Consider the following 27,395-nt stretch of genomic DNA (forward strand, 5'->3'; position numbering starts at 1 on the left):
TCTAATCTATCTTTCCCATAAATATATATATACGCATATATATGTTTCTAATCCTTCTTATTATATAAATACATATAGTTACCTATGTACAGTTGAATATGTATATGTTTCTAATCTTTCTTAGTATCGTTCCCATAAATAAGCCATACATGGCTCTAGCTGGCTAACTCCATCTGATTAAGGGGAGAATTTAGTCCATAGGGTGACTCTGCCCAGTTATCAACCGCATTTCCTTAGGTTTTTAATTTTAAAGGCTTTCATTCCTTGATTATATTGAACTTATTGAATTTCTTTCTTTTACTTTAAAAAACACTACAGAAAAATTAAATCTGCATTATTTTCTAGGTTCATATGAAAACATATTTCCTGTTATTTATTTTTAAATTTATTTTATCATTTTTAAAAGAAGGAGAAGCATTTAGTCACTCCCTATTCTTTGCTACATTAATGTTAGGTGGAAATATCTTTTAGATTAATATAAATACGCAAAATTTAAAATCATCTTAAGAAATTTCATATTAACTAGGCTTGGCTTTACAAAATTCTTGTTTTAAAGAACTCTTGGTTTTAAAAAATTCTGATGCTTTTTTAAACTTAAATTCTGATGCCTCTTTAAACTTAAGTTACAGAGAAAACTCAGATTATGTTGGTGCGACCTTTCAAGGGAAGATGTGTGATAGCAAGTACGGAGGAGGTGTTGCTCTGGTATGGTATGGTTTAATTTGCCCGGCTAAGATGTATAGATAGAATGCTGTATAGATTAATATATGGTTAAAGGTTTCCTTATTTTATTTTTTCTAAGTATACTATTTGCATTACGATTCTAGCAATCTATTTCTCTGCTGCTGATGGAAATGTTTGAAATATAAGTTCTCATTTGACTCTGTACCCATAAAAATTTTTATAATTTTTACTCTCATATGTTCAACTTCTCCTTTTTTAGAAAGTTGTTATTTTTAAGGATTCTGTTCTACTTAAGTTTTATATCATGTTCTCATCAATTCTTCATAATTTTAGTATTGAATAATTATTTTACTTTAATTTGAAGCATAGATTTTTTTTTTTTACCTTTTTTATGTCAGTATTGTAATCCTGAACTAGATTAAAATGCAACTTTTTAAAAGTGTCTATCATTTACCTTGAAATGCTTCAGGGTTGTGTGTCAGCTTGGCTGGGCCATGATTCTCAGTGGTTTTGCAGTTATGTAATGATGTAGTTTGACAGCTATAGGATAACGTAGTCATCTTCCATGATGTGATCAGCCAGTCAGTTACAAGGGGTGTTTCCTCAGGGGTGTGGCCTGCATCCAATATGTATATATGGATGTTCTGACAAGTTTGCCTGCTTGCTCTGGATCCTGCATTTGGCTCACATCTGACCTCTGGTTTTGGGGACTTGAGCCAATGGCCTGCCCATCTTGGGTTTGTCAGCCCCTGTAGCTGCATGGGTCAGGGGAAGCCTCCAGGCTGATGCCTGACCCATGAAATTGGGACTTGCCAGCTTCTAGAACTGCATGAGCCATTTCTTTGAGATAAATTTCTCTCTCTGTATATATACACTTCCCTGGTTTTGCTTCTTTAGAGAACCCAGCCTAAGACAGGGCATGATGGAGAAAAACTGGACCGAATGTGAGATTTTCAGTTTTATGTCCTAATTAGCAGTAAATGTTGGTGCACTCAAAATTGGTATGTTTTTTGGAACTGTTTCATAATGCTATGGTTATTTTGACAAATGGAACTTGGCATTTTTTGTCTGTGTCTTTAAAATGTCTTCTAGAGTTTGCAAGAAGCAATGAATTCAGTTAACAAATATGAACCATTTAAAGATATACAGACGAAGCAATCGAATGGAGACAAAATTTTGTCTTTATAATTAATAAATCATAGTTTGGAAAATGTGGCTTATATTTATGGGCAAGTAATTTATTTAACCTCAAAAGCTGGAATTTGGCTAACTTAACCAGTCGGATGCAACACTGAAAGACCATAACACTCTCACATGGAAAAGTACCTTCACTGATTAACAAAGAGGAGAGTGGAAATCAGGCTATCGGAAAGCAGGCTAGCTACTAAGAGGAAGGAGATACCATGGGTTATGGAAAGCTGGTGGCTTATGACCAGAGCACAGCATTCTCTGCAGTTAGGGGAATACTTGGGGAGAAACTTTTCTAATTTTCTTTCTATTCCTCACACTTCTTTGGGAAAATCCATTGCCTGACCTTTCATTGGAAAAATGAGCAGCAGCCAGTGGGCACAGAAGTGACATGTTGGGGAAGAAAAGATTGAAACTCAGCCCTGTAATGTTTAAACACCCACCATTACCCCCATCTATTCCCCCAGGGCTATGGAATACAATCTAGGGACTATACCCGTCCAATGCTACTCCTACCTAAAAGTTTATAGAGGAAGCCACAACCCAAGTGCTAATATCTGGTTACTAATAGTAAAGGAAATAAAAATTGAAAAGACGCAAGAAAATTTTTGAAGGGATAATCCTGAAAAATTTCACAGGATTCATAGAACACTGTCTCCAGCCACTGCTAGATCAACAAGGTGCCTATTCCAGGAAACCCCTCCTGCAGTCTCACCATGGTGCCTCATGCTGCAACATCTTGCAGAAAGGCACAAAAGCAAATTTTCAGAAGAAGAGGGCACATAGAAGGTCAGAAAGAATGGATAAATATGTATATCAACAATGAAAAGAAAAACATCAAATATGAAGAAAAATAGCTTTGTTTCCAAAACAAGGAAAATCTTATAATAAGGAAGAAGAATTCTATAGACAGAAAAACCACAAAAAGTATTGAAGGAAAATTACTTAGAAGGCACAATTTAAATACAATAATTTTTTTTACTCAAATATGTTGTTGTTAGCTATTGGATCAACCCTCACCTGATGGAAACCTCACGTGTTCCAGAGTGGCACTGCTCTATAAGGGTTTTCTGGCTATAATCTTTATGGAAGCAGTTTGCCAGGACTTTCTTCCTCAGAGCTGCTGGGTCAGTTTGCACCACCAATTTTTAGGTTAGCAGCCAGTTGCAAGCCATGTGCACCATCCAGGTTCCTTTTATTCAAAAATAAGGTACAATAAAAATACTCTCAGGTATAGGTATACAAGGCCTTAAAACAATGGCCAAGGAAAGACTCACTTTGAAAACATATTTGTAGAAAGGACTTAAATCCATGAATTATGACAAGAGTTATGACAAGGAAAATGAAAAATATTTATGAATTTTATTGTCATCTTAAAAATATCTGAGTCTGGGCTGGTAGTGGTGGTAGATATAAGTATATTTATAGCAAACCAAAATTCATGTTCTGTGATGGTGTGCTGAGGGGTAAAGGAGAGAGAAATGACACGAATGCATGCTACCACTCGTGTTCTCAAACGGTATAGGTATTGATAAGTTTTAGAAAAAAGTAGAAGCGTATGAAATGAGTATGGAAATTAAGTACAAATAGTAAGAACAAAAGTACACTGTTTAACAATGCAGTGGAAGAAATGTAAATATAGCCAACGGAAAAAAGCATAACAGTAATTTAAAGTAAAATGAGTAGAAAATATCAAGTTAAAAGGTTTAAATATATCCTAATGTAACAGCAATTATGTAAATGTAATTGGTTAGACTTACCAAATAAGAGATTCTCTGATTGATTTAAAAGTGAAAATGTTTCAAATATTTAGTCCTTTATGTAAAAGGACAAAGTCAAGTTGAATATAAAATGGCAAAATATATTCCAGTCAAATAAGAATCAAGAAGTAAATATAACAAAGCAGAGTTTATAGTAAAACACATCATAAATAGCAACCAAGTACAAACCTCCTTAAATTATCACTACAACAAGAAGAAATATCTAGCATAAACATATATGTACCTAATAATAATGTCTCAAAAATATATGAAGCAACTTGTAATTAACTTCAGGGAAAATAATAACATACCCCTCTAAGATACATATATCATACAGAAAAATATAATACAAGAGATTGTTTCCAGTTCACGATATAGTCATGCATTGCTTAAAGATACGTTCTGTGAAATACGACGTGATGTGATTTGGATATTGTACAAACGCCATTATTATATACTTAGCAAAGCTATATGGGATACTGCTGCTGTCACTGGCACTGGTTTTGCTGCATTTGGGAGCCATGATGCACTTTACAGTGATATTTTCAAGAGAAAATTAAACAGAGAGATATCGCTACAACACTCAAGACACACGATACATGAGATTGGATACTGCTGCCTGCAAGTCAACACATAGACCGTTATACGGTAAATGTTTTATTTCTAAGTAGAGAAAGTTCACATTAAAATAGAGATAGAAAGTACAGTACAATACATAATAAGCCAGTAACATAGGCATTTATTATGACTATCAAGACGTATGTATTATAGGTTATATACGTACCTTACCGTTATATATCAGCAGCACAATCCCTTTGTATACAAGAAGCATGAGATACAGGTGTTGGGTGCAGCAAGCTGTTGCATTCATTACCTCTACTTACGTCCACTACACCCTATTCTCTGGTGAGGATTTCTGAACTCTGTTACAATCTTATGGGACCACGGAGATATATGCAGTCAAATGTTACCCGAAGGAACATTGTATGTCACATGACTATAGTAGATCAAATGATTGTATCTTATTTTACTTCCTCCCAAAACTATCCTGAACCTGTAGAAAGGGATTTTTTTTTTTTTTTAAAAGATATAAATGCACAAGGACAGAGAGGAGTCAACAGCTGTAAAACTTTGACCTGGGAAACCTATATCCTAATTTGCTTCACAGGATTCCCAGAAGTCTTAAGGTAGGGCATTAACAAGTAATTCAGGAACTGGAATAAAGGCTTGGAAAGCTAATAAGGAAAACAGTTTATCAACTACTTGAGAAGCAGTTTGATATCTAGATATTATTCTCCACCTGACTCTGTGGAGCAGAACTTTTGTCCCAAGTTGACAGAAATATGCAATAGAGATTTTTCTGAGATCTAGAGTGCGAGGCTAAGTTGTTGGTCTAGGAACAATATTAAAAAAATTGAGATCGACTGTATAAATACTACATGCTGCTTGCTGAAACTCTAAGTTCTTTTACCACATATTGCTCCAAGAACTCTAGCAACAATTTCTTTACTATTAGGAGGGGAAGCAGAACACTCTTGTCCAGGGAATCTAATAGTAACATAAATTAAAGTTACTGGCTTTGAGGGATTTCCAAGTTAAGTTTCACCTGTAACACACTGAAACCGAAAGCCAGCAAGTGAACAGATATTTCAATAAATTTTTTTATTAAGGAGCCTTGGTGGCACAATGGTTAAAGCGCTCAGTTGCAGACCAAAAGTTCAGAGGTTCAAATCCATCAGCTGCTCTGTGGGAAAAAGATGTGGGACTCTGCTTCCTCAAAGATTTACAGCCTTGGAAGCCCTGTGGGGGAGTTCTACTGTCCTGTAGGGTCACTACAAGTCAGAATCAACTCAAAGGCAAAGGGTTTTGTTGTTGCTGTTGTTTCTGAGTATTATAAACAGAATTAGCAGATATCTGAGAGAAGCTTCTTAAATGAAGTTAAAAACGAGTACCCACCAATCATGGAGGGGAGAAATCTTGAAAGAAATTAAAAAAACAAAAAACTATGCATTCAGAATAAAACTTCAGCAATACCTTTAATAATATCTTCAGAAAGGTGAGAAAAAAATAGTGAATTCACACATGAAGATGCTACTGGTGACATCAGTAAACATGGTAGAGTAGTCAGTTCCAAGTGCACATCCCTGCATAGAAATCAAAATGCAAGTAGACACTGTCGGAACCCTGGAAAATAGTCAGAAGTTTACAACACTCAAGCAAATGCTGAGCAAAGAAAGACTCAGCTTGAAAACGGAAGGAGAGCTTTGTGGCATTTTTTTTTGGCTGCTCTTGCCCCACCCACTCCCCAGCTCAGCAACAGTCTTGAAGATGGCAGCTCATGTTACCTATGTGGAACATTGGTCCCTCATTCCAGAGGGAGCACAAAAGACTTTATTCACAGTAATTGTGTTTGTTCTAACCTCTCTCTGGACTACATGAAGGGCTGATGCAAGGTATCTGTCTTTGTTTTGCATAACTTGGGATTTATTCAGGGTGGAAAAGTGCTGGGAATTCCTCAAAAATATTATGAGGTGAATAAAAAACTTTCAGCCACCTTCAGGGAAAGGGTTATGGTTGAGCCATATAATAGAGTGTCAGAAGCATGGAAGGAAAAGCCAGTGAGAATCTCTTAGGGAAATCAGGGCATTCAAAAGCATCCATCTATACTGGGGAATTTATAGAAAGCCACAAATATGCCAAGGACAGGACGCATGCTCAGAAAAGATCTGGAAAGACCCTAAGCATTCACCACTTACTGACCTGTAGGCCGGAAGTACAGGCTAAGGCAGAGGTGTAAAAAGCCTAGTGAAGTGTTGAAGGAGTGCCCCAGCAAAGACACAATCTGCAAAGACTGAAAGATTTGTTTATTCTCCTATTTTAAATTCTCTCTTTCCCCCCTCCTCCCCTTCATTTTACTTTTCTTTTGCTCTCTTTCCCTCTCTATCTCCTGGAGTCTGATGAAAACTCTGTCAAAATATTAGCTGAACACAAGTAAATGGAATAGATTTTACAGTGACTAAAATGACAATGGAAGAATTACAACCGGAATGCTCCTTAGAAGCAAGGATGGCAAGATTTCGTCACACATATTTTGGACAAATTATCAGGAGTGATCAGTCCCTGGAGAAGGACATCATGCTTGGTAAAGTACAGGGTCAGCAAAAAAGAAGAAGACCCTCAAGGAGGTGGATTGACACAGTGGGTGCAACAACGGGCTCAAGCATAACAACGATTGTGAGGATGGCACAGGACCGGGCATAGTTTCGATCTGTTGTATATAAGGTTGCTGTGAGTCGGAACCAACTTGATGGCACTTAACAATAACAACAAAATGACAATGAACACAGTCTTAACAAAAGTAGTCTAGAAAAGTCACTAAACCAGTGGATCTATGCGTGAAAAAGTCTCAGTGAAGGCCAAGTAGGATAAACTGAAAGGTCTCCACACCAAGACATGCTATCATCGCACTCAAAAGCTAAAGACAAAGAATCGTGAAAGCATGAAGAGGGTAGTAACTTATCACATGTCAGTGAATCATTTTATATAAATATATAGAGAGAGAGAGAGGGACATGTATGTGTGTGTGTGTGTATCTGTGCCAAGGAACTTTTTGTGTTCCATATAAAATGAAATTATTTAAAAGATATGACAACCTCCCCCAAAGTAAAATATTATGAATAAATCCAAATGGATGATATTGAAAACAGATAAAAATGTTTTAATTTCAACTACTAAGACAAAAATTATCAGATTTCTCTCTCCTTACAAGTTTCAAACCCACATTAGTTAATCCCACAGTAAAAATAATCCAAAAATAACCAAAAGAAAAATAATGTAGCAATGTTGTTTTTGGTATTGTTAGGTGTCATTGAGTTGGTTCCAACTCATAGCAACCCTATGTACAACACAATGAAACACTGCTCAGTCCTGTGCTATCATCACAATCATTGCTATGTTTGAGCTCATTGCTGCAGCCATTGTATCAATCCGTCTCATCAAGGTCTTCCTCCTTTTTCTGACCCTCTACCTCACCAAGCATGATGTCCTTCTCCAGGGACTGGTCCCTCCTAATGACATGTCCAAAGTATGTGAGACAAAGTCTCAGCATCTTCACTTCCAAGGAGCACTCTGTATTTCTTCCAAGACCAAATTGTTCATTCTTTTGGCAGTCCATGGTATATTCAATTTAAAATAAATCAGCAAAATATTCTTAAAGGAAAAAAATCAATATGAATTTTAAGTAATTTATTACCTGTGATTAAACATTTTACTAACATTATATAATATTCCTGAACCAATATGTACTTAACCACATACCCCCAAAAATATACAAAGCAAAAATGGAAAGAGGTACTATCAGGAATAATTATACTTGGATAATTAATGAATTTTGAAGACCAAAAATTTAGAAAATTTGAACAATATTAACAAGTTTTATCTACTAGGCATTTATAGAATCTTGATTTCTAAAAAGAATTATAAAAATTTATCAAAAATAAGATAATCTAAAATAACTACACTAATATTAATATCCTACTATTTAAACTCTTGAAATATAGCAGAATCCTTCATTTTCTTCCTTATATACTCAGTCAGTCATTTTCTGTGTCTTTTTCCTTCTCCCTCTCCCTCTCCCTCTCCCTCTCCCTCTCCCTCTCCCTCTCCCTCTCCCTCTCCCTCTCCCTCTCCCTCTCCCTCTCCCTCTCCCTCTCCCTCTCCCTCTCCCTCTCCCTCTCCCTCTCCCTCTCCCTCTCCCTCTTTTTGTTTCCATTTGTGTAGTATTAGTCAAAGTACCAACAGAAAGCATATGGCACAGTCAAATGTGATAATTGATAAAAAGACCACTGATTAATGCGTATGCAAGGTGTAGGAAGAGTGCATTATGATGGGACTAATAATAAAAAAAAATTGAAATTTGATTGCCACCTGAGGCTTGCAGGGGAGGGCAGAGTCATGTTATGATGGTCTCAGACAGAAGCTCAACTTCCAATCAAAGGTATAGCCAAGTAGCAGGCACCATGGCTTTTATGGTAATACATACCTTGCTTTTACTCTCTCCCTACCCTCTTCTCTCCACTGGACTGCATCAAGGCAAACTTGAGGGCAAAGAAACCATTTTACATAATTTATTTAGCTCTGGAGCTAGAGAGCAGAATGGAAAATGACGGAAATTTAATTTAGAGAGGCAAGTGGAAGGTAGCTAAAATGTGTGCCTAGAAACATACCTTGAAGAGTATTCATCAAAATGTTATTAAACATATTTTGGGAAATGTGTTGATTTTTTTTTAACTTCATATGATTTAGTATGGTCAAAGCATGCTATCATCAGCACTTGGCTTTTATAAAAATAAAAATTATAAAAAGACTTTTGTATTGAAAATAAATTTTGAACATCTATTGAAAGGCAACATTCTTATTATAATTCATTATTACAATAATATAAATTAAACCAAAAAAGATAATTTAAGAAAAAATATGCACATTCACAGAATATCTTCAAATAATTCAATTATAAATGAGCATACCTTGTTCATGATTTGACACCTTTCACTTCTGTATATGTATGTGTATGTTTGTGTCTCTGAAGATTTCTTTTTCATGAGAGCCATTGTTATATACATAATTAACAAGCTACATCAGGATTTTTTTTTTTACTCTGGCATCACCAAATGAGTCATCCAATTAGATTCTGGTAAATTTTCAGATTTCATTTCTTACAGTCTTCTTATATTGATAATGGTACCTGTAACATATGAGTTAGTCCTACCTGGAGCGCATTTCTGTAGATAATGTAGTAGATGCCTCTATTGCATTCTATTATGTGAATTTCAAGATAATTGCATTATTCTCCAGGTAAATGAATTACCTCCCAAAATTTGCACATATGTATCTGTTTTTTGTATTTTTTTGTTTGTTTGTTTTCCCAGCACCCCAAAACTATAAGTCTGGAATCACTTGCAGTTATTATAGTTCAATTACTGAGCCTGAGTATGGGGATACCTTATGATGACAGCTCGAGATGTCAGTGCTCAGGAGCTGTCTGCATAATGAGCCCAGAAGCAATGTAAGATGCTTTACTTTTGTATTCTTTACAACTACAGTTTGTATGAAGATAATTTTGATGTGTTTAATTTAAGAAAGACTAAACTGTTAAAAAATTAATAATGGTCAAATGTCAGCTGTGACTGATAACTCCCAGATCAAAATATATATTCCAATGTCCGTGCCGTGTATCTACCTCAATATCTCTAGTGATCAGGCTGAGTCAGAACAGGATGAAGAAGATTCATGCAGACAAAATCCATTGCCATTGAGTTGATTCCAACTCATAGCGACCCTATAGGACAGAGTGGAACTGCCCAATAGAGTTTCCAAGGACTGCCTGGTAGATTCAAACTGCTGGCCTTTTGGTTAGAAAACAGCTATTAACCACTACACTACCAGGGTTTCCTCTGCAAGAATAATTTATTAGTATGGCCTTGTCATGCTTTAAGTTTCAAAAATATGCAAGTAAACAGAGTGGTTAATGTATAGTTATATCACATGTGAGAAAGAATATACATTTACCACTATATTTACTTGTATATTTTTGAATTATTTTTGCATGATTTCATAGGCTAAATATAGGCTTTTGATTAATATACAAGAATGATTTATTAATATGGGTCTGTCTGCATGAATCTTCTTCATCCTACTCTCACTGCCAGAAGTCTTAACATCTATTGATTTCAGAGACACTATCACTCAGCTTTTTCCTTGTTACTTGCCAGAGAAGATCTTTTTCAGTGTCCTTATTATGCTTCAAAGATGTAATCAATTTGTTTGCTATTATTTATCATTCTTCTTAATGTACACTATGAGATTTTAGAGAACTAGGACCAAAATAGGGGATTTAGGGAAAACATCATCCAGTCAGGGACTGGAGCCACTTGTCTTTCTGACGGACAATTCTGGGACTCATTCTTTTTGTAATGCCTATCTCTCCATTCCCTCCCTCCTGCTTACACAATCGCTTCCTAAGAATGCTTGCACTGAAGTCCTTATCTCAGGCTCTACTTTGGGGGGAAATCATATTACTAAAAATAGTTATCCCAGAAGTGGCTATTGGAAACGAACCTCAATGAAATGACTGTGGAATTGAATCAATAAGTGATCTGATGACAGTAAGGAAACTCTTGGCAGGAAATGATATAAAACAAGTCCAAGTATTAAGATTTCCTGTTCTTGGATACTTACAACCAATAAGATTCAAAGAAACTAAAGATACTCTGTTAGATTATATTACAATTGGAAGATTTCTGGTTTGTTGTTGTTTTGATGAATAAAAGATTTACAATCCAGACCCCTAGGGTTCTGTTGCAGCTCCTATTGGGCTACTGGGCCCTTGTAGAGTTGAGCATGTGACCATGAAATAGTGACCATGTTACTGAAGTTGAATATCATAATCTGAGTATTTTCAGGTGCATAGAATTGTATGATTAAGTGGGCACAATAGCAATCCATCCAATAATCGAAATGGTATACCTAGGACTTGACAAGAAAAAGTTGCGATAGCACAATAAATATGGTGAACAAGGGTCCTAGACCATATCACCTCCATCTATTGCACCAATATTTCTCAAATCAGTTCACATCAGTGGCCTCTTGGAAGCTTACTAAAACTTGTTGACAGAGGAAGGAAAACCTCAGACATATTTAAAAATATTCCAACTAACATATTGAGCAATAAATAAATAAATATGCTCAATATGTTAACTGGAATATTTTTTTAAAAGTCACTGTTGTCATGCTATCACCCAGTTAGTTTTAGACCTAAAAGACAGAGCTAAATGGTAAAAGTCTTAACAAGCAAAGCTGTAAAGCAAAACTTTGATTTTTCACCTTATATAGTGTCTGTCAGTTTGTCGTACTGCGGGGGCTTACGTGTTGCTGTGATGCTGGAAGCTATGCCACCAGTATTCAGATACCAGAAGGGTCAGCCATGGAGAACAGGTTTCAGCTGAGCTTCCAGGCTAAGACAGACTAGGAAGAAGGACCCAGGAGTCTACTTCTGAAAAGCACCAGCCAGTGAAAATCTAATGAATAGCAGCAGAACATTGTCTGATATAGTGCTGGAAGATAAGCCCCCCAGATTGAGAGGCACTCAAAAGATGACTGGGGAAGAGCTGCCTCCTCAAAGTAGAGTCAACCTTAATGACGTGATTGGAGTAAAGCTTTCGGGGTCTTCACCTACTGATGTGGCACGACTCAAAATGAGAAGAAACAGCTGCAAACATCCATTAATAATCAGAACCTGGAATGTATGAAGTATGAATCTAGGAAAATTGGAAATAGTCAAAAGTGAAATGGAACACATAAACATCAATAGCCTAGGCATCAGTGAGCTGAAATGGACTGGTATTGGCCATTTTAAATCAGACAATCTTTTAGTCTACTATGCTGGGAATGACACCTTCAAGAGGAATGGTGCTGCATTCATCGTCAAGAAGAACGTTTCAAGATCTATCCTGAAGTACAACGCTGTCAGTGAAGGGATAATATCCATACACCTACAAGGAAGACCAGTTAATACGACTATTATTCAAATTTACTAGGGCCAAAGATGAAGAAATAGAAGATTTTTATCAGCTGCTGCAGTCTGAAATTGATCGAACATGCAAACAAATGCATTAATAATTACTGGTGATTGGAATGCAAAAGTTGGAAACAAAGAAGAAGGATCAGTAGTTGGAAAATATGTCCTTGGTGATAGAAACAATGCCGGAGATCGAATGATAGAATTTTGCAAGACCAACGACTTCTTCATTGCAAATACCTTCTTTCATCAACATAAACAGTGACTATACACATGGACCTCGCCAGATGGAACACACAGAAATCAAATTGACTACAGTTGTGGAAATAAATGATGAAAAAGCTCAACATCATCAGTCGGAGCAAGGCCAAGGGCTGACTGTGGAACAGACCATCAATTGCTCATATCCAAGTTCAAGCTGAAACTGAAGAAAAACAGAGCAAGTCCACGAGAGCCAAAATATGACCTTGAGCATACCCCACCTGAATTTAGAGACCATGTGAAGAATAGATTTGACGCACTGAACGCTGATGACCGGAGACCAGACAAGTTATGGAATGGCATCAAGGACATCATCCATGAAGAAAACAAGAGGTCATTGAAAAGACAGTAAAGAAAAGACCAAGATGGATGTCAGAGGAGACTCTGAAACTTGCAGAGCAAAAGGAAGAATTGTGAAGTAAAAGAACTGAACAGAAGATTTCAAAGGGCGGCTCAAGAAGACAAAGAAAAGTATTATAATGACATGTGCAAAGAGCTGGAGATGGAAAACCAAAAGGGAAGAACATGCTCGGCGTTTCTCAAGCTGAAAGAACTGAAGAAAAAATTCAAGTCTTACATTGCAATTGTGAAGGATTCTATGGGGAAAATATTAAAGGGCACAGGAAGCATCAAAAGAATATAGGAAGGAATACACAGAGTCATTAAACCAAAAAGAATTAGTTGATGTTCGACCATTTCAAGAGGTAGCATATGATCAGGAACCGATGGTACTGAAGGAAGAAGTCCAAGCTGCTCTGAAGGCGTTGGCGAAAAACAAGGCTCCAGGAATTGATGGAATATCAATGGAGGTGTTTCAACAAACAGATGCAGCTCTGGAGGTGCTCACTCATCTATGCCAAGAAATATGGAAGACAGCTTCCTGGCCAACTGACTGAAGAAATGTGATCCAACTGAATGTGGAAATTATAGAACAATATCATTAATATCACGTGCAAGCAAAATTTTGCTGAAGATCATTCAAAAATGGCTGCAGCAGTATATCAACAGGGAACTGCCAGAAATTCAGGTTGGTTTCAGAAGAGGACATGGAACCAGGGATATCATTGCTGTTGTCAGATGGATCCTGGCTGAAAGCAGAGAATACCAGAAGGACGTTTACCTGTGTTTTATTGACTGTGCAAAGGCATTTGACTGTGTGAATCAAAACAAATTATAGATAACATTGTGAAGAATGGGAATTCCAGAACACTTAATAGTGCTCATGAGGAAACTTTATATACATGAAGAGACAGTTGTTCAGACAGAACAAGGAGATAATAATTGGTTTAAAATCAGAAAAGGTGTGCATCAGGGTTGTATTCTTTCACCCTACCTATTCAATCTGTATGCTGAGCAAATAATCCAAGAAGCTGGACTATATGAAGAAGAACGGGGCATCAGGATTGGAGGAAGACTCATTAACAACCTGCATTATGCAGATGACACAACCTTGCTTGCTGAAAGTTAAGAGGACTTGAAGCTCTTACTAATGAAGATCAAAGACCACAGCCTTCAGTATGGGTTGCACTTCAACATAAAGAAAACAAAAATCCTCACAACTGGACCAACGAGCAACATCATGATAAATGGAGAAAAGATTGAAGTTGTCAAGGATTTCATTTTACTTGGATCCACAATCAACAGCCATGGAAGCAGCAGCCAAGAAATCAAAAGATGCGTCGCATTGGGTAAATCTTCTGCAAAGGACCTCTTTAAAGTGTTGAAGAGCAAAGATGTCACCTTGAAGACTAAGGTGTGCCCGACCCAAGCCATGGTATTTTCAACTGCATCATATGGATATGAAAGCTGGACAGTGAATAAGAAAGACTGAAGAAGAATTGACACCTTTGAATTGTGGTGTTGGCAAAGAATATTGAATATACCATGGACTGCCAAAAGAACGAACAAATCTGTCTTGGAAGAAGTTCCACCAGAATGCCCCTTAGAAGCAAGGATGACAAGACTGCATCTTACATACTTTGGACATGTTGTCAGGATGGGTCAGTCCCTGGAGAATGACATCATGCTTGGCAGAGTACAGGGTCAGCGGGCAAGAGGAAGACCCTCAACATGGTAGATTGACACAGTGGCTGCAACAATGAGCTCAAGCATAACAATTGTGAGGATGGCTCAGGACTGGGCAGTGTTTCGTTCTGTTGTTCAGAGGGTCGTTATAAGTCGGAACCGACTCGACGGAACCTAGCAACAACAACAACATGGGATGAGTGGCCAGATTGGCATCTATGAAGATCCTAAGCTTTCTGGGGTCCAGCAAAATGGACCCACTATTGCAATATCAATGATACACACATGCTATCCTTCTCCTTACTCCTTTACTCCTGCATCCTATGATTATCTCCCAAATAAACTACTTGCACTGAAGCTCATGCCTAATTTTTCCCCCCTCCTGGGCAATGTAAACAAAGACAAATGACATTATATATATTAATAATTTTGAACACTGTTCATTAAAATTTATCCTCAACTGCAAGATAGTTTTTCACATGGTATCATGATATATTGCTTGGTATGCTGATTGTTGGGCACACTGGTGGCATAGTGGCTAAGTGCTATGGCTGCTAACCAAAATGTCGGCAGTTCAAATCCGCCAGGCACTCCTGGGAAACTATATGGGGCAGTTCTACTCTGTCCTATAGGGTTGTTAAGTCGGAATTGACTCGACAGCAACGGATTTTTTTTTTATGCTGATTGTAATATTTATATTGTTGAAGAAAGGATAGTAAATATTAAAAACATATTTTAAACATAAAGAGTTCTTTGGACCATCCACCTCCTCCTAATTATTGTCAGGGTTTTCTCTGTTCAATTTTGAAAACAGGACGTTTTGTTCAGAGGCCTAATTAATTGCATCCCTCATTGTAGTAACCCTTCCACTAAACCCATTGCTGTCCAGTTGGTTCCAACTCATAGAGACCCTATAACACAGAGTAGAACTGCCCCCATAGAGTTTCCAAGGAGCGCCTGGTGGATTCCAACTGCCGACCTTTGGTTAGCAGCCGTAGCTCTTCACCACTACACCACCAGGGTTTCCAAAAACCCATTTCCCTCTAGTCAATTCCAGCTCATAGTGACCCTATGGGACAGAGTAGAACTGCCCCCTAGAGTTTCCAAGGACGCCTGGTGGATCTTCAGGAGCTCTTTACTCCATTTTTTTTTTTTTAATAATAAGCGTTAAATAGATTATTGCTTTTCCAATTGTACCTGTTTATATGACTATATTAAATCATTCAAGTTACATATAAAAGATACTATTGGAATTTTTATGAAGGTTCTCAAATTACAGATGTTTATGGATGTTCTCAAATTACAGGTACTAAGTACTATTATTGCAATATCTCCGTATTCTGTTCTGCCCTCAAATGTGAGTCTACAATTTATTAAATCTTGTTTCAATCTTACTGAGAGGGTGCCATGATTCCAAAAACCTAATTATTTTTCTTTCATAAATCTTCTGGAATAGTGTTCTCTTTGGCATCTGTGTGCTTTGCATAATAAATTATTTTAAGGGTGAGAACTATACATTGTTATCATTTATTTACTTATAAATTTAATATTTACACAGTTTTAAAGATTCAAATGAAATAGCACATAAAGGAAGTGATAATCATTCCCTACATTCAGTCCTACTCTCCAGAAATAAAATTTATTTTATGGATTCGGATTCTAGAATTCATGATGATTATATGCATAAATGTTAATTACTTATCATTTTTCTTCCTTTACTAGAATAAGATGATATACTTTTGACTTCTTGAACCATAGAAAAATGTGTACAGCTTCCTTACCCTATATTCAAACTCCCTTTCCTAACTTCTTTTTCAACTTTTTTTTTTCTTTTGGTAAAGATATACACAGCAAATAGACATCAATTGAACAATTTCTACTTGTACAAATCAGTGACATTGGTTACATTCTTCAGGTTGGGCCACCTTTCTCACTATCTTTTTCCAAAGTTTTTCACCATACTCTACACAAACTCACTGCCCCCTAAGTTTCTCAACCAACCTTTTGAGTTGCTGTTGATCTCATATAGATAATTCCTTGAAAGAACACAATGCTCAATGCACACATTCTTTTCTAATTAAGCTAAACTGCTTTTTTGTTTAAAGATGGCTTCAGCAGATAGCTTCAGTTTAAGGTTTAACATTTAAAGATTTCCTCAGGGCAATAGCCTCAGAAAGTCTGCATTCCATGAGAATTTGAAGTTCTGATCTGCATTCTCCCCCCCTCCTTTAAATCGGGATTCTTCAATATAAACTTTGATTAAATCTTGCAGTAATGGTACCTGGGCAACAACCACTTCTGATCTCATGCCGAAAGAGGTAGTTGTTCATGGAGGAAACTGGACACATATTCCAGTTATTCTGCAATTCCTGATCCTCCACCTTCCTCTGCTTCTCCAGGTGCATAGAGACCAATTATTGTACCTTGGATGGCTGCTGTCAAGCTTTTAAGATACCAGGCACTACACAGTGAGCTAAAAGGTAGAACAGAAACAATGAAATCAATATTGGACCAGTTGATTGGAATGCCCCATGAAACCATGACCCTAAAACCTTCAAACCAAGAAAATAAATCCTAAGAGGCATTTGATCGTACATAGGCAGTATCAGCACCACCTTTTTTTGCGGGGGGGGCGGGTGGGAAGAAATTTTATATATATAAGAGTATCTTAGATGACCATGCACAAATTTTGAAGACCCCAGATGCTACTGACCAAAGTAGGATGTAGAACATTTTCTTTATACACTACCTTATGCCGATTGAGCTAGATGTCCCCCAAGACTATGAGTTTGGATGTGTCTATGAAGCTTCTACAACTTTGCCTCAGTCAAGTTGTGTTGACTTGCCAGCATTGTGTACTGTCTTACTCTTCACCAAAGTTACCACTTGTCTATTGTCTAGTTAGTCTTTTTCCCTTCCCAACCTTCCCCTCCCTCGTAACCATTGAAGATTGTTTCTTCCTGTGTGTAAACTTCTTCATGCATTTTTATGATATTGTTCTAATACAGTATTTGTCCTTTTGTGACTCATTTATTTCACTCAGCATAATGCCCTCCAGATTCATCCATGTTGTGAATATTTTGCAGATTCATCATTGTTCTTTATGGTTACATTGTGTGTATATACCATAGTTTGTTTATCTATTCATCTGTTGATGGGCCCTTAGGTTGTTTCCAACTTTTTACTATTATGAAAAATGCTGCAGTGAACATGGGTGAGCATATGTCTATTCATGTGACAGCTCTTATTTCTCTAGGATATATTCCTAGGAGTGGAATTGCTGGATCACATGGTATTTCTATTTCTAGCTTTTTAATTATCTTCAGCAAAATTTTACTTGCCTGTGTTATTGATATTGTTTGATAATTTCTGCATCCCTTTGGGTCCACTTTCTTTGGAATGGGCAAAAATATGGATGTCTTCTAGGCGATTGGCCAGCTAGCTGTCTTCCAAATTTTTGGCATAAATGAGTGGGCGCTTTTAGTGTTGCGTGTTTGTTGAAACATCTCAATTGGTATTCTGCCAATTCCTGGAGCTTTGTTTTTTGCCAGTGCCTTCAGTGAAGCTTAGACTTCTTCCTTCAGTACTTTTGGTTCTTGATCATATGCTATACCACCGCCTGAAATGTTTGAATGTCGACCGATTCTTTTTGGTACAGTGGTTGTTTATTCCTTCTGACTTCTTTTGATGCTTCCTGTATCATTCAAAATTTTGCCCATAAAATCCTTCAAAATTGCAACTCGAGGCTTGAATTTTTTCTTCAGTTCTTTCAGCTAGAGAAATGCCCAGTGTGTTCTTTCTTTTTTGTTTTTGTTTTAACTCTCAGTCTTTGGACGTTTCATTATAATACTTTTCTTTGTATCCTCGAGCCACCTTTGAACTCTTCTGTTCAATTCTTTTACTGCATGATTTTTTCCATTCACTTTACGTGCTATATTCCAGAGCAGGTATCTGAGTCTCTTCTGACTTCCGCTTTGGCCTTTTCTTCCTTTCCTGTCTTTTTAATGACCTTTCACTTTATTCGTGTATGATGTTCTTGATGTCATCCCACAACTTATCGGTCATAAGGGTTTAATGTGTCAAATCTATTCTTGAGATGGTCTCTAAACTCAGATGGAATATTCCCAAGATCATATTTTGGCTCTTGTGGACGTGTTTTAGTTTTCTTCAGCTTCTCCTTGAACTTGCGTATGATCAGTTGATGGTCTGTTCTGCAGTCAGCCTCTGGCCTAAGTCTGACTAATGATATTGAGCCTTTCCATTGTCTCTTTCCATAGATGTAGTCTATTTGATTCTTGTGTTTTCCTCCTGGTGAGGTCCATGTGTATAGTTGCCACTTATGTTGTCGAAAAAGGTATTTGCAATGATTAAGTCATAAGTCTTACAACATTCTATCATGAGATGTGTGGCATCGTTTCTATCACCAAGGCCATACTTTCCAACCACCAATCCTTCTTTGTTTCTAACTTTTGCTTATCCACTCATCAGTAATTATTAATGCATCTTGATTGCATGTCTAATCAATAGCAGACTGCAGAACTTGGTAAAAATCTTCAATTTCCTCATCTTTGGCCTTAGTGATTGGTGTGTAAATTTGAATAATAGTCATATTAACTGGTCTTCCTTGTAGGCATATGAATACTATCCTATCACTGACAGCATTGTACCTAAGGATAGATCTTAAAATGCACTTTTTGATGATGAATGTGACGCTGTTCATTTTCAACATGTCATTCATGGCATAGTAGGCCATATGATTGTCTGATTCATAATGGCCAATATCAATTCATTTCAGCTCATGAATGCCTAGGATATCGATCTTTATGTGTTCTGTTTCAATTTTGATTACTTCCAGTTTTCCTAGATTCATACTTTATGCATTCCATGTTCTAATTATTAATGGATGTTTGAAGCTGTTTCTTCTCATTTTGAGTCTTGCCACAACAGCAAATAAAGTTCCCAAGAGCTTTACTCCATCCACATCAGAACAGGCAGCTCTTCCCCAGTTGTATTTTGAGTGCCTTCCAACCTGAGGGGCTCATCTTCCAACACCACATCAGTGTTTTGCTGCTGTGAATAACGTTTTCACTGGCCAGTTTTTTCAGAAATAGACCTCCAGGTCTTTCTTCCTAGTCTATCTTAGACTAGAAGCTCTGCTGAAACCTGTCCACCATTGGTGACCTTTCTGGTATTTGAAAATACCAGTGGCATAGTTTCCAGCATCACAGCAACATGTAAAGCACCACAGTATGACAAACTGACAAAAGTGTCTTGGATATTAGGAATACCTATCACCAAATATAGGAGCCCTGGTGGCGTAGCAGTTAAGCTATCTGCTCCTAACTGAAAGATCGGTATTTGAACCACCGGGCTGAACCCACCAGCTGCTCTGCTGGAGAATGATGTGGGAGCCTGTTTCCATAAAGATTCCAATCTTGATTTTTTTTTTTAATCATCAAATAATGTCTCACTTAATTAGGACGTTATCAGGAGAAGGACATGATGCTTAGTAATGTAGAGGATCAGCAAAAAAGAGGGAGACCCTCAATGAGATGACTTGACACAGTGGCTGAAACAATGGACTCACAATGGTTGTGAGGATGGCCTGGGACTGGGCAGCATCTCATTCTGTTGTACATAGGTTTGCTATGAGTTAGAACTGACTGGATGGCACCTAACAACAGCAACAAATACACCTTCGTGATTATAATCTTTTAAAAATAAAGTTGATACTACTCAAAATAAAAATCCCACTGCAACACGTCAAGAATCTACTAATCGTGGCAGAAGATTTCATTCATGCGCACATTCAATTTTAGAAATAATTATTGAACTCTTACTCCTAGTGTAAAAATGGCCTCAGGGTAGTGTCTGACCTCTTCCAAGTTCACAAAGGGAAAGGAGAATCAAAATCAACAGCCCTGGGCTGATTCTTATGAGGCAAAGATAAGACATGCCCCCTTTGGCCACCATCTTTACCAATTCTGACACCAACCTTCACTCCCGCGGCACTCTCTACTTCTCTGCTTGGCTCGATAATTAATTGCAATGGCCACACAGAACTCACAGACAATACTCAGCATTATGGGGTTTATTAGGGAAGTAACAGGTTGCAGTTCACATTGAGGAATATTCACGATACAATTCTTCCGTCAGGACAGTCTCTTTCCAGCTGTGCAGCAGTCATGCCTGTCCCTGGCCTCTCAGCCCTGTACTGCTCAGACAAGTGTTACAAAGTTCTTTTAGCTCTGCCAGTAAGTGCCCCAAGGTACTCTACTCTGCCAGCAAGGCTTCTGCCCAAAGGCACTCAGTTTTCTGGTTCCGTGGGCCAGGAAGCCTACCACGCCATCTCCTACCACTGCTTCTCATGCTCTCTCTCTCCTGTTTCCAAGAGCTTTTCAGTCCAGGGATCCTGGGTCCAAAGGACTTGCCCCCATTCCTGGCTTTCTTCCTCGATAGTGGTGGGATTTTCTTCTGCTCTGGAATTGGCTCTCTTTTAAGGCAAAATTGACCGACCCCCTTGGTAGGCCACAATTACCTCATTTGCACAGTCCTATCCAATCACTTTGGTGGGAGATGCAAGACCATGGTGAGGAAGGCCACACAAACATGATACATTGCACTGCACCTAATAAACAATGGGAGTGCCTTTTTTCCTGGAGTTAAAATCTAATAGGAGAATACAGTCAATAAATAATTAAGTAGGTAATATTCCAGGTTATGATAAATTTTGAAGAAAAATAAAAGTCACTTGAAGGGAACAAAGAGTAATAACGAGGTGATATTTTCAACATACGGTTAGAAATATTATCTCTGAGAGTATTTTGAAACAATTGATAGAGACATGCATGTATATTGAGAGAAAATAGATAAATGTTTGACAGAAAGGGCAGCAAAGGGCCACTGTAGTTGATCGTAGTTGAGATCGATGAAGAGGATGACCTCAGAGGAGGAAATGGTAGATAGATCGTGTTACTTTTACACTGAATGAGATGAGAAGCTATACGTGGGTTTAGACAGGGATAGAGAATAACTGTGCTTCACAGGGTTTTCCATGGCAGATTTGCAGAAGTGGATCTCCAGACTTTTCTTCCGTGGTGGCTCCGGATAGACTTGAACCTCCAAACTTTTGGTTAGCCGCCAAGTGCATAAACTGCACCAGCCCAGGACTCCTTTTTTCTACTAAAGGATATTTAATATAAATTCTTGCACGGTTGACATCCCACACGCAAAAAGATGACAGCTTAGCACTAACAAGCTTGAGCATTTGGTCTATTATGGAATGCTATCAAATAGCTTTGTTCCAATGGTAGGCGGTTTATAGAAATAAACTAATTCTTACATAAAAATGCTGAAGTCTGCTGTATTTTTTTAGTCTTACCAGTGGCATGAAGATCTTTAGTAACTGCAGCATGGAGGATTTTGCACGTTTTATGTCAGAGCCTAAGTCCCAGTGTCTTCAAAATCAGCCACACTTAGGTCCATCCTACAAGGTGGCAGTTTGTGGTAATGGAGAAGTGGAACAAGGAGAGCAATGTGACTGTGGGTCTGCAGAGGTTGGTAATAAACTGGAAGTATATGATCTACCAGAATTATATTCAAATATTAATTAAATTTTATAGCATTACAGTGCCATTTTCCTTAATTTATTTATAAAGGCCTTAGGAAGGTATATACGGATTATAACAAGCTAATGAGTTTTTATTTTATTTATTTATTTATTTATTTATTTTTTGTACCCTTGTATATTAGATTCAGTGATTTGTAGATTATCCACATAGGTAACTTTTGAGTTCATAAAATTTTACAACTGAGTTTACCGGTACCATTTGGGTGATATTCTGCCCTAGTATATCTTTGAAACCTGTGATCATCGATCATTTGGAAAAATAAATATAAATATTTCACAGTGGAACAAGAAAACATAGAAGTCATGCTTGTGGCTTTTGACTGTTTGAATCCAGGTCAACATTTAAGCCAAAAAGACTCAGAACATACATAATCAGGCAAAGCCAGATTTTCAACCCATAGAAATTATATAAAGCTGCTGGATTGGAAGGGAGGGGTGGTAAGAGTAGAGATGAAGGGAATGCAGTGAAGGAGAGGTATTGTGAGACTCAGGTCAAGCGGTATAGACCTGAAAGAATCAAGAAAACATGAATGGCATTCAGTGTCCGCTATTGCAGAGGCTAAGACCATTCATGTGCACCCTTCCCAACATGAAAAATGTGTCTCTAGATACCTAGATTAGGTAATATGTTGGTAGAGAATTATTTTCACCACCACCCACTTATTTTTCTGTTTTTTGTTTGGGGTCTTAAAGTAACCATCTTAAATACCCATGAAAAATTGACATGAATAAATCTTAATTCCATTAAGTGCCATATAATCGAGTTCTGAACCTCTGTGGTATAACTTTCCCCTCTGGAATTCCATATAGAAGGCGATAGCAACAACATTTATTGAGCAGAGTAGCTCTGGAAATACTGCATAATCAGTGTGCCCTAGGAAGTACCTTGTTATAACACGTATTAAGACTAGTGAAATCTACAAATCACTTTTGTGTAACTAGTTAAGATTTTTGCTCAATAACCCCATTTCACAGCCCTAGGAATTTTCGAAATGTTAAAATGTGTGTATTTGTGTTTGTGTCTTCAGTATTGTTTCTTCAGTCTTCTTTTTTATCCATTACCCTTATTAGCCCTTGGAATAGGTTTTTTTTTTTTTTAATTTTTATTGTGCTTTAAGCGAAAGTTTAAAAATCAAGTCGGACTCTGATACAAAAATTTATAAACACTTTCCTGTATACTCCTAATTGTTCTCCCCCTAATGAGACAGCACACTCCTTCCCTCCACTGTCTTTTCTTGTCTGTTCGGCCAGCTTTTGACACCCTCTACCCTCTCATCTCCCCTTCAGACAGGAGATGCCAACATAGTCTCATGTGTCTACATGACCCAAGAAGTTCATCCTTCACCAGTATCGTTGTCTATCCCATAGTCCAGTCCAATCCCTGTCTGAAGAGTTAGCTTTAGGAATGGTTCCTGTCTTGGGCTAACAGAAGGTCTGGGGACCATGACCTCCAGGGTCATTCTAGCCTCAGTCAGACCATTAAGTCTAGTCTTTTTATGAGAATTCAGGGTCTGCATCCCACTGCTATCCTGCTCCCTCACAGCTTCTCTGTTGTGTTCCCTGTCAGGACAGTTTCCTGTAGGTTGTAGCCGGGCACCATCTAGTTCTTCTGGTCTCAGGCTGGTGTAGTCTCTGCTTTATGTGGCCCTTTCTGCGTTTTGGGCTCAAAATTACCTTGTGTCTTTGGTGTTCTTCATTCTCCTTTGCTCCCGGTCAGTTGAGAACAGTTGATGTAACTTAGATGGGCACTTGCTAGCATTTAAGACCCCAGATGCCACTCTCCAAAGTGGGATGCAGAATGTTTTCTTAATAGATTTTATTATGCCAATTAACTTAGATGTCCCCTGAAACCATGGTCCCCAAACCCCTGCCCCTGCTACACTAGTCTTTGAAGCGTTCAGTTTATTCAGGAAGCTGCTTTTGGTTTAGTCCAGTTGTACTGACCTCTCCTGTACTGTGCGTTGTCTTTCCCTTCACCTAAAATAGTTTTTATCTACTATCTAATTAGTGAAATCCCCTCTCCCTCCCTCCTTCCTTCCCCCTCTCGTAACCATCAAAGAATATTCTCTTCTCTGTTTAAACTATTTCTCAAGTTCTTATAATAGTGGTCTTATACAATATTTGTCCTTTTGCAACTAATTTCACTCAGCATAATGCCTTCCAGGTTCCTCCATATTACGAAATGTTTCACAGATTCCTCACTGGTCTTTATCTATGTGTAGTATTCCATTGTGTGAATATACCATAATTTATTTATCCATTCATCCGTTGATGGGCACCTTAGTTGCTTCCATCTTTTTGCTATTGTAAACAGAGCTGCAATGAACATGGGTGTGTATATATCTGTTTGTGTAAAGGCTCTTATTTCTGTAGGATATATTCCAAGGAGTGGAATTGCTGGATCGTATGATAGTTCTATTTCTAGCTTTTTAAGGAAGCACCAAATTTATTTCCAAAGTGATTGTACCATTTTACATTCTGACCAGCAGTGTATGAGTGTTCCAGTCTCTCCACAACCTCTCTAACATTTCTTGTTTTGTGTTTTTTGGACTAATGCCAGCCTTGTTGGAGTGAGATGGAATCTCATTGTAGTTTTGATCTGCATTTCTCTAATGGTTAATGATCGTGAGCATTTCCTCATGTATCTGTTAGCTACCTGAATGCCTTCTTTAGTGAAGTGCCTGTTCATATCCTTTGTCCATTTTTTAATTGGGTTATTTGTGTTTTTGTAGTTGAACTTTTGCAGTATCAAGTAGATTTTAGAGATCAGGCCCTGATCCAAAATGTCATAGCTAAAAACTTTTTCCCAGCCTGTACGTAATCTTTTTACTCTTTTGCTGAAGACTTTGGATGAGCATAAGTGTTTGATATTTAGGGGGTTCCAGTTACCCGGCTTCTCTTCTGCATTGCTAATAACATGTTGTGTACTGTTTATGCCATGTATTAGGGCTCCTAGCATTGTCCCTATTTTTTCTTCCATGATCTTTATTGTTTTAGATTTTATTTTTAGGTCTTTGATCCATTTGGAGTTTGTTTTTGTGCATGGTGTGAGGTATGGGTCTTGTTCCATTTTTTATAGATGGATATCCAGTTATACTAGCACCATTTGTTAAAAAGGCTGTCTTTTCCCCATTTTACTGGCTTTGGGCCTTTGTCAAATATCAGCTGCTCATATGTGGATGGATTTATGTCTGGATTCTCAATTCTGTTCCATTGGTCTATGTATCTGTTGTTGTACAAGTACCAGGCTGTTTTGACTACTGTGGCAGTACAATAGGTTTTAAAATCAGGTAGAGTGAGACCTCCCATTTTGTTCTTTTTCAGTAATGCTTTACTTTTTTTTTTTTTTTACTTACCCAGGGCCTCTTTCCCTTCCATATGAAGTTGGTGGCTTGTTTCTCCATCTCATTAAAAAATACCATTGGAATTTGGATAAGAATTGCATTGTTTCTAAAGATGGCTTTTGGTAGAATAGAAATTTTTACAATGTTAAGTCTTCCAATCCATGAGCAATGTCTTTTTTTCCGCTTATGTAGGTCTCTTTTGTTTTCTCGCAGTAGCATCTCGTAGTTTTCTACATATAGGAGTTTTGCATCTCTGGTAAGTATTTTATCTTCGTAGGGGCTACTGTAAATGGTATTGATTTGGTGATTTCCTCCTCGAGGTTCTTTTTGCTGGTGTAGAGGAATCCAACTGATTTTTGTGTGTTTATCTTGTCTCCCGATACTCTGCTGAAATCTTCTATTAGTTTCAGTAGTTTTCTGGAGGATTCGTTAGGGTTTTCTGTGTATAAGATCATGGCATCTGCAAATACAGATACTTTGACTTCTTCCTTGCCAATCTGGATGCCCTTTATTTCTTTATCTACTGAATTGCTCTGGCTAGGACCTCCAGCACAATGTTGAATAAGAGTGGTGATAAAGGGCATCCTTGTCTGGTTTCCCGTTCTCAAGGGGAATGCTTTCAGACTTTCTCCATTTAGGATGATGTTGGCAGTTGGCTTTTTATAAATGCCCTTTATTATGTTGAGGAATTTTTCTTCTATTCCTATTTTGCTGAGAGTTTTTATCATGAATGGGTATTGAACTTTGTCAAATGTCTTTTCTACATCAATTGATAAAATCATGTGGATCTTGTCTTTTGTTTTATTTATATGATGGATTGAATTGATTGTTTTGCTATTGTTGAACCATCCCTGCATAAAAAAAAAGCATACCTGGTATGAATCCCACTTGGTCATGGTGAATTATTTTTTTTAATATGTTGTTGAATTCTATTGGCTACAATTTTGTTGAGGATTTTGCACCTAAGTCCGTAAGGGGTATAGGTCTGTAATTTTCTTTTTTTGTGGTGTCTTTACCTGGTTTTGGTATCAGGGATATGGTGGCTTCATAAAATTAGTCTGGGAGTATTCCATCCTTTTCTATGCTCTGAAATACCCTTATTAGTACTGGTATTAATTCTTCTCTGAAACTTTGGTAGAATTCTGCAGTGAAGCTTTCCGGGCCAGGCCTTTTTGTTGTTGTTGGTAGGTTTTTTTTTTTTTTTTTTTTTAACAGTTTTTATTGTGCTTTAAGTGAAAGTTTACAAATCAAGTCAATCTCTCACACATAAACCCATATACACCTTGCTACACACTCCCAATTACTCTCCCCCTAATGAGACACCCCGCTTTCTCCCTCCACTCTCTTTTTGTGTCCTTTTCGTCAGCTTCTAAACCCCTCTACCCTCTCATCTCCCCTCCAGGCAGGAGATACCAACATAGTCTCAAGTGTCCACCTGATCCAAGAAGCTCACTCCTCACCAGCATCCCTCTTCAACCCATTGTCCAGTCCAATCCATGTCTGAAGAGTTGGCTTCGGGAATGGTTCCTGTCCTGGGCCAACAGAAGGTCTGGGGGCCATGACCACCAGGGTCCTTCTAGTCTCAGTCAGACCATTAAGTCTGGTCTTATGAGAATTTGGGGTCTGCATCCCACTGCTTTCCTGCTCCCTCACGGATTCTCTGTTGTGTTCCCTGTTAGGGCAGTCATCAGTTGTAGCCGGGCACCATCTAGTTCTTCTGGTCTCAGGATGATGTAGACTCTGGTTCATGTGGCCCTTTCTGTCTCTTGGGCTCATAATCACCTTGTGTCCTTGGTGTTCTTCATTTTCCTTTGATCCAGGTGGGTTGAGACCCATTGATGCATCTTAGATGGCCACTTGCTAGCATTTAAGACCCCAGACGCCACTCTTCAAAGTGTGATGCAGAATGTTTTCTTAATAGATTTTAT

General features: G+C 37.8%; 1 protein-coding gene across 1 annotated transcript in view; it reads left to right on the forward strand.

The window, feature by feature from the left end:
• LOC126065482 (disintegrin and metalloproteinase domain-containing protein 2-like) overlaps positions 1-27,395 on the forward strand; it is a 113,959-nt gene that overhangs the window by 44,897 nt on the left and 41,667 nt on the right. The window contains exons 11-13 of the mRNA XM_049865503.1: positions 624-705; positions 9,560-9,696; positions 21,869-22,049. Coding sequence (XP_049721460.1) covers positions 624-705; positions 9,560-9,696; positions 21,869-22,049 — 400 coding nt within the window. The remainder of the gene's footprint in view (positions 1-623; positions 706-9,559; positions 9,697-21,868; positions 22,050-27,395) is intronic.

Source organism: Elephas maximus, chromosome 22 (assembly GCF_024166365.1).
Source record: "Elephas maximus indicus isolate mEleMax1 chromosome 22, mEleMax1 primary haplotype, whole genome shotgun sequence".
Classification (NCBI taxonomy): Eukaryota; Metazoa; Chordata; class Mammalia; order Proboscidea; family Elephantidae; genus Elephas; species Elephas maximus.